Genomic DNA, 12,585 nt, shown 5'->3' with positions numbered 1-12,585 from the left:
ATTCAGAAGGCTGCATTAACTACAAAGTCTTCAAAGAGTTAAAAGGTAAAACTGACTTGAATTCACCTCTCTCTACATTGATTGACTATAGAAGTCAGCAGTTCATCAAGAGAATGCTGCAAAGAATACTGTGATTTGCTTATTTTAATAGTAATGTTCAAAAATTTGAAATACTCCATATCAGATCAGCAGACAAAAGTAGCTTCCCACAAGGGAGAGATGTTTCCTGTTCTTAGACCCACGAATAAACTGAAACCTCCATTTGCTGCTACAGCCACTGAAGATCTTCGTGCTTTTATAGAAGTAAAGCTACCTAGTGATCTTGGCTAGTGGATCTGGACAGCATGTTTCAACATTTTTTCTACAGATATCCATCCCACAACTTTGATAAGGCATCATAATCCTTCATTCCTTGGAAAGGAACAATCTGGATGTAACAAGAAAAATAAAACATCCATGTATTTTATTCTCTTCAACGCTTGTCCAGAGCTCCTGACATTTTCCTCATTTAAACTCCAAAGTATTTTACAAGCTTTAGGAAAAAAGGAGGAGTTAAAATTGATCCTGTGCTTTTGTCTAAAAACAGGGATGAAATGCAGTCTTGAACATGTTGCTGTGTCTCATGGACTGCTGGGGTTGGGAGGGAAAGGGTTTCAATTTTGTTTATGTATTTCAAGAGATTCATTTTGAACAGCACATTTTGGTTTACAAAAAGCAGGGAAAATGTCCTTGTTTGCTCCCTACTGAAAGTGTTACCACTCCTATACTGGCTGAGATGATGATACCAACAAGCTGTATGCCTATATTTAATATCATACTTCAGTAACAAGAAGCATAAGGGACAAAAATAAAATAGAAATAATTGTATACATATTTTTTAAAAAGAACCTCTCACATCTGTCATCCCACATTAAGTCTGCCTTTTTTTCTATTACTTAGAAAAAACTTCACAAGCTTCCTTCACATACATTAAAGTAAATCAACTTTAATTCTATCCATTCTACAGTAGCACTGACCTTTTGCAATCCACAGCTACACTTATCCTAGTAAACTGAACATAGCCAGACCCCTTCTCTGGAATATTCTGTCAGTTTGGCTACATCTGTGCTAAAACTCAAGTGACAAAGGAACATGTCTGAGGTCAAACTGTTTATCAAGAATGATCCCTGGGCAACACTAATTCACAAACTGTGACCTGAAATGATCTGGGTGAGAGCTAGCTGGCCCAGACCAAAACTGTGCCAAGAATCACTTGTATAATTTAAACATATATGTGACTGAGTTGGTACCAGGACCTGGGCCCTAACACTGATTAAGTTTACTAGTATACATGTAACCCATAAATATTTTCTGATTTTGATCAGGGTTTATCACAGTTAATGTTCTCAGACCTGACTGTCAGAAGGCCCATTCTAGATTCCATCTGCCCCTCTCTTTTCTTTTTTTCCAGTAGGGAAGAAGCTAGAAAGGCAGACATAAATCTGTGATTCTGATTCCCGAAACTGACAGAAACAATTACATCTCTAAACACCCTTATGTAATTCCAGCCTTTCATTTTTTACTGTGTTGAAAGTTTCACCAAAATCAAATTGTTGTAATATAGCACTATTATGAAATATTAAAGAGCATTTCATATTTAAAACTACTGAAGTATTAAAAAGATTGGACATACACTACAATTTCCCTTGAGCTTTAACTTGCATTTTTGGGGGGGAGGGGTAGAAACTACCTTTGGTTTCCATGATAATATTCAAAATGCCACCTAAGCTATTAAAATCAAATGTAAACACACTCTTTCCTTCCCCATGCCAGCTTGAAGTAGAAATCCTAAACTACAGGCCTTTTTAAAAACCGATCTCAGTACTAAACTAAGAAGAAAGTTTTGCTTTTGTTTCCTAGGCAGATTTCTCTGCTGATCATTTTTGTCTAATGTAGGACTAAGCGTTAAATTTTGACATCAGTAACATCATAAAAGCCTTCCACTGGGAGTTACCTACATCAAACTTCTACAGGGAGCCTCTAAGGAAGAAGAAATCCCTGTAGACAGTCAAGTTCACTTCAAACTAACAACCTAATAGCTTCAGAGATAAACGGCCTGTAACCTTGAGATGGGAAAGAGGAGTGAGAGCTTCTACATGAGACTATGAAATCTGACAGCTGCATGATTATTATTCTCTTCCCTCTCCCCAAACTTTTTTCCTTCAAATCAGTCAGCAGAGACACTTAATGCAATTATTACTCAAGATGCTCTGAAGACTGTGAAATATAAGACACTTTAAATGAAGCCAAATAATATTATTTTTCAACCTTTACTTAAATGGATACATCACGATTTGGTTAAGTGTCTAGCAAATCTATCATCTCTAAATTAAAAAGAACATAAAAAACCCTGTATTTATTATATTTCACCCACAAAATGCTAATTTCTCAGTCAGTCACAGTTATATCCAAAGCACAAAGTATACTTTGGCTCTATCACTGCCACACAAAACTGATCTTTTACCTTCTGTTCCAACGCAAGCCGATACTTCTGTTCTACCCTTTTGCATTTGTTGTACCAACTGTTTTCATCCATGATGAAAGGAGGACCAATGTTCTCTGGCGTACTGCCTTCACTGCCACTGCTGCCCAGCGTTCTTAGCTCTTCTTCATCACTGCTGATGCTGTCAGAACTGAAGGATCACATTTATAAGCCAAATGAAAAACTGTATAATTAAAAGATGTAAAATTCCCCTTGAAATTAAAACACTACTATTCCTAAAGATACCAAAAGCTCCGTAAAACAGTAAGAACTGGAATGCTGGTTAGGATAAACCACCGAATACAACTTAAATTTCAAGCTTTTAATTGTATAGTCACCTGAACAATATAGTGGAAAATTTCCACTATATTAACAGCATTCACTATTTTTTAAGTAGTCAGATGCCTGCCACCCCATGATCGTCCTAGAAGTATTTATAATAGAATGTTAACATTTTATCAAATAATTCATTATAAAGGAAACATAGAATTTTTCTATTGCTGATGTATATTTTGGAAGTGTATTTTTTCCATGCACTCAACATGTGAATATACACATTAGCCCTCATTTACAAGGTCAAAGAGCAGCTCAGCAATTTAGGCCTAAGAAATCCAATTCATTTTAAAGAACAAGCCAGTGATTCTGTTCTTTTCTGGCTGAGATGATGGTCCACTGAAGCTCGTGTTCTATATCACAGTGCAATGGAGAGACGAATTTTCACTGCAATTTGGGGCTCCACTTCCTTCTTCTGCAAATTCCATTACTAACATGACATAAAAAGTTCTGAAGTGATGCAATTCCACTTTACTGAACCATGCAATTTGTCATTAACATGTAAGCTAACTACTGGCATCTCCAGAGAGTAATTATGATGTTTCATGTTCTGCCGTACATCTTCAAGACTACTACTAACACCCAAATGCTTTCCCCAACCTGGCAAGCCTAGCAAGAGAACACATCCCATTAACTTCCAAAACTTAAATGTTTTTTGGAGAAACTAAACTGCTAACTGATTAGATAACGATCATTCTTTTTATTACTAATCATGTGGCCAATCACACAAGTAAAATGGAGCTGAAAGGTCACATTACATACAGAATTGCTCATGATTATCTATTATGGGCTAACTGCTCATTCTGCTCACCTGTCATACCTTACCATGTACCAGGGCAGACACAAAATTACTTATTTATTCACAAAATAACTACTTTTAAGGCTATGGCTATAAAGAAAAGGCCCAAGAGAAAGGAGATCTTCTGAGGAAAGCAAAAATTTATTTGCTGCTGAACTGCAGATTCTAACCAAAGTTAGCATTAAGTTTACACTTTGATGAGTCATGCGATAATTCCACTAGCGTGAAACAGCAAAAGGTAGCTAAGCGTATTGATTTGTATTTAGAAATGGGTAATATTGTTTTGGATGTCAAATGAACAGTTAGAGGCTCAGTATAAAGCAAAATCTTGCAATTGAAATAAAAGAAACAGTTTAAAGATAAAAGGTACCTTTGGGTGAATTTCAGATAGGGTGTATAATCTATGACAGCCGGAAAGTTGCCATCCAATCCTTCACCTTTCAGACAAAAACTGGTAAAACAGAGAAACAATAGTAAGATTTTATCAAGAAAATGAAACAACGATGATAGTTGAATCTTACCAATATGAAATTCAATTTTTAACAAAAATTAAGAAAGGACTTCAGTATTTAACAGTGAAACTCTACCCAGCTGAGCTAGATTGTTTAATATTTCACGAAAGTCACTGCTCACATTATAAGATAATGAAAAAAATCCCAACAAACAGAAATCCCACATAATCAGGGAATAAATCAGGGCAATTGGTATAAACCCTGATTTTTAAATATTTGCTTTTACTCTGAAAACACAGATGGATTGCAAGAGAATAACAGAAGAAAGGAAAGTTAGCTCAAGCAAGAGAAAACAGGGAAAGAGTAGAGCTGTGGATGAGTTGGGAATCTTAGGGACTACTAAAATCACTTAGAATAAAGTGTTTGCAGAGTGCTTATGTAACCATTCTCCCAGTTTTAAGTCAAAGATCAGTTCTCAAAAGTATTTCAGACTCTTTCTCTTTTCAGACACTTTCTGGTGTTGGGCTGCAGGAAGATGATAAATATTTTAGGAACTAACATTTACAGAACGCTCTTAAATGGCTGTAGCTTTATACAGCTGTCATCTAGACTGTGTTCTTTTTGTACTGTATATAGAAGATTAATCATGTGTAATTATCACAGAAGTGACAAAGTTAATTATGCTTCCACATGGCTCAAATTTCTCACTCTTCTCTATCATCAAAAAACAGATTCTGATAAGACAGAGCTTCACTAACTTAACTGAGAAGTGCCATTTTTGACAATGCAGTCACTTAAGTGGTATCTGAGAAGAACAGCTGAAAGATATTTTCAAGAAAAAATACACAATTATTTTAAGTAGATAAATATTCAACATTACTGTGAAGGAAAAAAAATAAACAATTTATTCCCAGCTTGGGGGGCAGGAGGTTTTCCCTATAAGTCATATTTACAGTTCCACATAGATAAGCCAATCAACACTTTGAAAACACTGTTAGAACTGAAGACAGTATCTCAAATATAGAATGCAATGAAAGACTACATCTTCTCCACCATTCAAACCACAATACAATAAATTATATGTGGCACAATTAAAATGCTCCTGTAGGACTATGCTCCTATTTTGCCAAGAAATTTCCTGACAAAATTTCACTGACAAAAACTTAAACATCTCCAAGGAGGACCAGTTATTTACTCTGAATACTATTAAGAGATGCCTATAAATATCCTCATAATAGAAATCATAGGATAAGGGAAGAACAAGCACAACAGGAGGATTAGAACCACTCATATAACTAAGCTCTAATACAAAAGTATGTATTACCGAGGCTAAGAGGAGACTAACACAGTCAATTGGTGTATATGGGAGGATTTCCAGATTGTAGACCAAGTCTTGCTAGGCTTCTTCATGTATAATTATACTCCCTTCCAGGTATAGTGCTAATACACAAGCAGTTCAATTTCACACAGTGTAAAGCTTCAACTAACAAAATCTGGCAAGATTTGAATTTGCTGCACACAAGGCCAGCTCTCATCACTCTGCAGCACACTTCTGTTCCCCCAGGACATACGCTGAGGATGCAGTTAAGCCAATCTAGTAGCTAAATGCTGTCAAAAGAAGCTAACCTGCTTTTTTACCTCCCATCCCCTCCCCAACCAGATGTTCCCTCTCCCACCCCTTACAGTGTTACTTGCACATAGAGATAGCTCAGCAGCTAGACCTGAATTATTTTTTTCCTTTAGCATCCAGCTGCAGTTCCCCAGGCAGCTGAACTAAAGGCTCACTGCCACCAGGAAAGGAAGACATTACTCAACCCTTTTTTCCTTTCCTGCTCCCAGCCTTATGGTCCACCATCCCTGCCACTAATAAGATGCTTTTGTGAACCAAAGCAGCAAATGACAAAAAGCTATCCAGTCTTCTTGCTGGGTATGTTTTTTACTCTTTAATAAGTTAAACTGGCTCACGGAAGGGTCCAACAAGTCCCAAAACTGGTGAAAGGGTACATAACCTGGACTAAATGTCTACAGGCATTTTGGCAATAGAGTCAATCACTAGTGCATCTGTTGAGAACTTCCTGTTTTCTGCTAGTTTATCTCCTAAACTGGTTTGCCACAAGCTTCATTGCTGCTGCTGCAGTGTACACATTAACAGTGTACTGTCAGGAGAGTAAAGAAAAGCACAATCACTCTCCTCTGGCCCACGCTGTACAGTAAAACCACTTCCACAGTGACTCTGTATGAGGCTAAGTGGGCCCAACCAAGCATATTAACATGGCTGGGCACCAGGCAGCATAGATCTGTTCATCCGCACTCTAGTCTTTATAGCTTGCTTTTCAGACTCATAACCCAGATTTTCTTATTACTGTTATCTCAGATATGTCTGCACCTTCATCACCTTAAATAACAGCATTAATTGTACAGTAAAACACACAGAAGTCTGGCTAGAGATTTCAAAGGCGAATGAATTTAATCTGATACTTTGCAATTGCAGTTACTTATAACACATATTAAACACATTTGTAGGTTATGCTTTTACAAATCTAAGACTGCTAATGTTAAAGATACTTACACCTTCTACATATGAAATTACAATGCTGGCACTGAGTACCAGTGCATGACCACGTACTCAATCACAGTTTTCCTTAAAACTTTAAAATAATCTTAAAAGATTCAGATGTCTTAAGTTTCACTAAATAGGTTTGATATATCTTCTGTGATAAAACTTTTAACAGTCTTTCTCCCATGTATCAAAGTCCTGAAAACAATGTAATCATTCAGCTGTGTAAACTATGGTGCAACTTCCAAGAGCTAATCAAGATCAGTCACTCCCCCTCCCCAAGATACATCAGTTTTGTCTCTCAGACTATCAAGGGAAGCTAGTAACGTTTTCCATAATGCGTCTGTTTACAAGTATTTCCCTTGAGCATTTTGTTATGAAGTATTCAAATTCAATACCTGAAATCAATTGCATTGAGTCCCAACAGCATACCAGCAAGCATATTTGCTTCTTCACCAAGAACAATTGCTCCATCTTCGTAAAACCTCCTTCGCGGAAAAAAAAGAAAGAAAGAAAGAAAGAAAGAAAGAAAAAAACTTAGCTCAGTTAACACCATTTTGTCCTAAGTAATACAGTTTTTCATAGTTAACACAAAACTGAGAAATCCAATTCAAATACAAACAGCCTATGGGAACCCTGAGGGAATTCATATTTCATTTCAAATAAAACAAACAAACTGCACACCACAGAACATGGAATAAACATTCAGACAAAAGCAACAAGAATTTTTAATATTAGCCCTAAGAAATAGTAAAATAGGATGGACAAAATGCAAAGAAAATGATGAAGATATCTCATATTTACTGCTGAAAGGAAGAATTTGCATTGTGTACATTCAAAGAATAATTATACAATGATAATAAAAAAATTGTTCTCTCTCAATTTTACTTGAAGGCTCTTTTAAGATTCAACATTCGCTTCTGATGTTTGCTAGCTGCTTATTTTTTTCAAAGTATTTTTCACAAATCAGTCTTATCACGAATTAGCTATTTTCCAAATAGTGTACTTGCTCTAAGAATACTGCATGCTGAAAAAAGCCCCAAATGCTAGCATTTCCTTGCCTCTAGTTATTTCAAGATTTTAAATTAAATTAAATTAAAGGAGTGTCTTTTAACACATTTTTTTTATTGTAAAACACCCATTGGTCAAAGTTTTAAAACTTAACACGCTGACCTCAAAATACTTACCTAGGAACTTAATGATCAATACCTCCATTTTCTTTTTCCATTTAACTGACTCTAATGGAACTATTGATAGGAACAACATTAAGTGCAATTATAATCAAAGTTAAATAAAAAAAAGGTTTAGGACACCATAACGTAAGTGCTGAACTGATACAAATTCCCTATACAGATCAAACTTGTTCAGAATGAAAGGAATAACCTCTGGAAGAAAGAGGAATAACTTTGTATGTGTGTCTGTGTATCACATATTCAATGGAGACTAGAATTCCCTCTGTCTACAGGCCTTTTCTTAAGTTCCTTCTTGCGCTTTTACTGTGCTTATCATTCAGAGATGATTGACGTGGATATCTTAGCCCTCTTTTCTAACTGTGTCATTTGGACAGTAGCTAGATTCAGACATTGCTGCTAGACCTATACAGAAGTATTGGATTAGCTCAGAGTTCACATAAGAATCACAAGAATTGCAGTGTACCACACCACTGCCACTAAAATGCATCAATTAACAGACTTCAAGAAAAGTAAATTTATGCTTTGACACAAAACTACAGGATGTCAAAAAACAACGGAGGATTCATGGGCCTGAAGAGTTTATTCTCCCTACTACAGGAGCCCGATCACTGCTTAAGTCAGGACAATCATATAATACAGAAGGATTATCTGTGAGAAATCCAGAGCTCTCCTTTTTTGAGTGCAGTTTGCTTGTTTTGAGAAAAAATGAGAATGAAGGTGAGTGGATTCAGAGAAGCTGGCACTTTCTTGGATAACAAGTGTCCCAAGAAGATAATGAAAATCTAGAAACTGAACAGGTTCCCAAAACCTCACGTAAGGAAGCTCGCTGCATGGTCTCTTTTCCACTCTCAGGATTTTTTTTTTTTAAGCTTTTGTTTCTTCATTCAGGGTTCCTTTCTTTATCACATTTGTTGAGCCAGAACCACATGATAGCAGTTCTGAGAAAAGAAACACAAGCTTAGGATCACATGCAGTACATTAAAGCTGAGCAGCTAATTGACAAACTGTTATTAGCTGAGATTTGAGGTATGGTCAATGTGTGAAGAATTACAAAACTAAGATTTACCTTAAGTCATCAAGGTGGCATACTCTTCACATATCCTCATATATACAAATTTCTCTACAGGGCTAGCACAAGTCAGAAGCTTGAAGACAAGCTTGTTCATATATCTGTAGGCCCCCCAGCACTGTATGAAGTAACAGAATCATAGCACAGTTGTTTTGGTCTAAGCACCCAATGTGAAGACTGCTTCAGAATGGCCACCAATAAAGCAATCATTTTTTAGTCTATATTGTCCCTATCACGTCCATATCCTTTCCCATTTATTCCAATTTTCTCCTGCCAGCCATCAAAGAATCTACTTCCAGGTAGAAATGCTCCATGCACAAGGCAGGCAAATAGGATCCACCATTGCTATGCACAGCCTTGTGATAAGATTTTGTAAACAAGGGTAAGAAAGGCATTTGGTCTGTTTAGCAAAGCAGCAAACAATTTTCATTTCCTGTTCAAGGAGTCTTAGCAGCAGAAGCAGAGATCACGACAGCAGGCCTGTGCATTACAGCTGAAAAGAGGGAAACAGAGGGCTGCTCAGCACCAAAGCCAACGAGAGGTCACTTACAGAAACTGAGATGCAAAGTCCACCTATACATTCTAACAATGTATTATTTCAAGCAGTTGTCATCTTACTGGCAACAACCTATCCTTCAGCCAAACAATGGCAGCAACGCTGTCCTACCAAAAGCCCCATCTGTACAAAGAACCCCATAAAACTACTGAAAAGCACTGAGGTGGCCTAGTGAGAGGTTGAGTTGGCTGCAGGGCAAACATCCAGAACAAGCACATTTTGGGGCACAACTCCAAAGACTGTTTGGACTCCGTTATAATGCACACTGTCAGAAGTCCTGCTTTTGCAGTTTCATACCAGACATGCCTCCACGCATGCTTCCACGCTTTCCATGCAGACATTTGCTGCATAGAAACAAGATGTCCAAGCCCTTGGACATTCTCAACAGAAACAAGAGATCTAGGAAACTTCCTCGGGGCCTGCTCTGGGAAGTCAGAGATTAAAGAGCCCTGGCACTGGAACTACGAAGTATTGACTCGGCTTTCTACCCCTTGACTTCAAAAAGGGTACCAGGAGGCTAAACTGGCCACTCTCAGAGAGCGAATACTAGGTGAGATGGACTTTACAGTCTGATTTGTGAACTGGAAACCATGCTCCCTGTACAGGCAGATTACCTATCTTTTCACTGAGAGTTATAAAATCACTGCCAGGTACCAATCTGCACTGATGTTCACTATAGCTTGTAAATGGCAGCTGGGAAGCGATCACACAAAAAAAGGTATGGCATATTTAAAATGGTGAAATGCAAGTGCTGGTCTGCCAGTGGTCATGTTTCTAAAATGACCTACAGCAATGCAGACAAAACAATAGCTCCCTTGGAAAACTCACAGATATTCTCTCAATGCTATGCAGCTAGCATCTCACAAAACAAAGGCCAGTCTTCATTAACACATTAAAGTTTGCGCTGGCCAATTTGACAGAAAAATAATTGTGTGTCTATCCTTAATCCAACCCCCACTAAGTGTTCTGGTAATATGCAGATCCAGCATTAATAATTGTACTGCTTCATTAAAAGACTGGGCTTAAGATCAGGCACTTAAGCAAAAAAGCCAGGTTTAAAAGGTGCTAACAGCATGATAAATGAATCATATATATTATACATATACATACATTTGTAATATGTATGTATAGTTTTTATATATATATAAAATTATTAAATATACATATAGCACAATATATAATTTAAAACGATAAAGCAAAGCATCACGAAAAATCATGTCACTTATTAGCAATCTGAAACCCCACATGGAAAAAGCGTGTGTCCATTGTTGCTAGTGGATTTGAAATCCACACTACCAAGATCTGCAATTGTAACTATTAATTTTATTAGATGTATTTTAGATATTACTTTAAAACAAAGTAAACATTGTACCTATTATGTTTGGAATACAAGAAAGTTTGCTCTCTAAAGCTGTACCACTGAAAGAACATTCAAATATCTGAAACATTAGCATGCTCAAATAAGTGAATTTGAAACTGCTAATAAAATAATACCACTGTTATGCACTAGCAAACAAACTGAACTACCAGACAGGGACAAAGAATGTACTACTTAACTAAATTGCTTGTGACCCTCCTCTTCCTCCTCATCTCCCCCTCAAAAACCCAAGTAACTCTTCAGTTTGAAGCAACTTGAATAAATCTTTACCAGAAATAGCTTCTTTGCTTTACGAGCTTCTTGTTTACTGTAAGTGCAAGCAAATCTGGATAAAATAAAAAAGACAGGCCTGGAAACTTAAATAAAATGGAAAGTTTACCTAATTGTGTTTCAAAGTCATCTTAATACTGGCAAAATACATTGAGATCTGTGGGCAAATAGTGTTACAAATAGAAATAATACCCTAAATGAACAGAAGTCATTACAGAGAAAATTCTTATTTTGTAAATATTCCACTCAGGACATGAAATCTTTTACAGTTCAATACAAGGTACCACAACATGTTACAGGTGCAGCCTCACTCTTATTTAGATGACTTCATCACAGATCTACAAGATGCCTTTGTTCTATGATAAAGCATCATATAATAAATAAATATGCTCTCTAGAACCACTCCAAACCTGCAGGGATATTTTCTATCACAATGAATACTCATGCCCATAACAGCTTCAAACTTCAGAGGGTACAACAAAAATATGTTACACATTTTACAGATTATATCAAGAATCCTAGCCATGCCTGATCACAAATTTTGTTCCGTATGTCCCAGGTTTCCTGGAATTCTCTTCCTTTCTGCTTCAGGAAAAGTTCCTATAACTCTAAAAAATATTTTTTACTGAGTCTCTAGGGCTTTTTAACAACCATACCTAATTTTGAAAGGAATATTGTATCTTCTATCCATATCAGGTTACATTTTCAAAATTAGTTCCTTCTTTAGAAAGATTATGTTCGCTTTTGACCTTTCAAGAATTCCAGAAAAATTTCCACATTGTTTTTTTTTAATCACAACAGGATACACAATTTCCAATTTTACCTGTGTTAACATCTGATAAATTAGTATTAACTCCAGATATCTTTTACTAGTTTACATCTCTTCTACTAGTTATACTAGTCTTGTGCAAATCAAGTGAAATATTCACTCCCAAACCTAAACCCTCCACTCAAGCAACATTTGCTAAAATCTTGCACAAATACAAGTCTTAGAGACCTGGTTGTTTTGAAGTCTCTCAGAGCTGTGGAAATGTACTCAGACAAATGTTTTTCCATAAGTGCTACTCTGATCCAGGCTCGACCCTGAAAGAAAAAACAGATATCAAAAATTTAAAAATCTTATAGAATGTGACACTCTTAACTTTACATCTGACAATGAATAAAATTGATTTATCTGGATGAGACAAACCAATTATCCTGCTAAGCAGAAATTGTTGCTAAGATGTACGGTCATTACAGAAGTAATAAAAATAGAATATGGTTTTCTTAAAAATACATTTTATTGTTAAATTATATTTCAAAATTTGGAGAAACAAAAAACCATGTTTTTGTTTTAATTATACTCTCCAGCCTTTTAAGAGTCTCAAGTGCACAAGTGCTAGCAGACCGGGGCAGAAAACTTTTAATTTCAAAGACAATAGTATTGGAAGTGTCAAATCACTTCCACTGTAAAAGCA

General features: G+C 36.4%; 1 protein-coding gene across 2 annotated transcripts in view; it reads right to left on the bottom strand.

The window, feature by feature from the left end:
• The window catches only part of RUNDC3B (RUN domain containing 3B), a 55,127-nt gene that overhangs the window by 24,391 nt on the left and 18,151 nt on the right, over nucleotides 1–12,585 (bottom strand). The window contains exons 4-7 of one of the 2 annotated variants that reach the window (XM_026098735.2): nucleotides 12,126–12,211; nucleotides 7,061–7,147; nucleotides 4,024–4,104; nucleotides 2,504–2,672 (exon numbers count right to left, since the gene is read on the bottom strand). In XM_026098735.2, coding sequence (XP_025954520.1) covers nucleotides 2,504–2,672; nucleotides 4,024–4,104; nucleotides 7,061–7,147; nucleotides 12,126–12,211 — 423 coding nt within the window. Of the gene's footprint in view, nucleotides 1–2,503; nucleotides 2,673–4,023; nucleotides 4,105–7,060; nucleotides 7,151–12,125; nucleotides 12,212–12,585 lie in introns of both variants that reach the window. The other variant, XM_026098734.2, reaches the window with a different exon arrangement.

The sequence above is a fragment of the Dromaius novaehollandiae genome, chromosome 2 (assembly GCF_036370855.1).
Source record: "Dromaius novaehollandiae isolate bDroNov1 chromosome 2, bDroNov1.hap1, whole genome shotgun sequence".
Classification (NCBI taxonomy): Eukaryota; Metazoa; Chordata; class Aves; order Casuariiformes; family Dromaiidae; genus Dromaius; species Dromaius novaehollandiae.
Note: the sequence above shows the minus strand (reverse complement) of the source record. Positions and strands in the feature narration are given on the sequence as shown.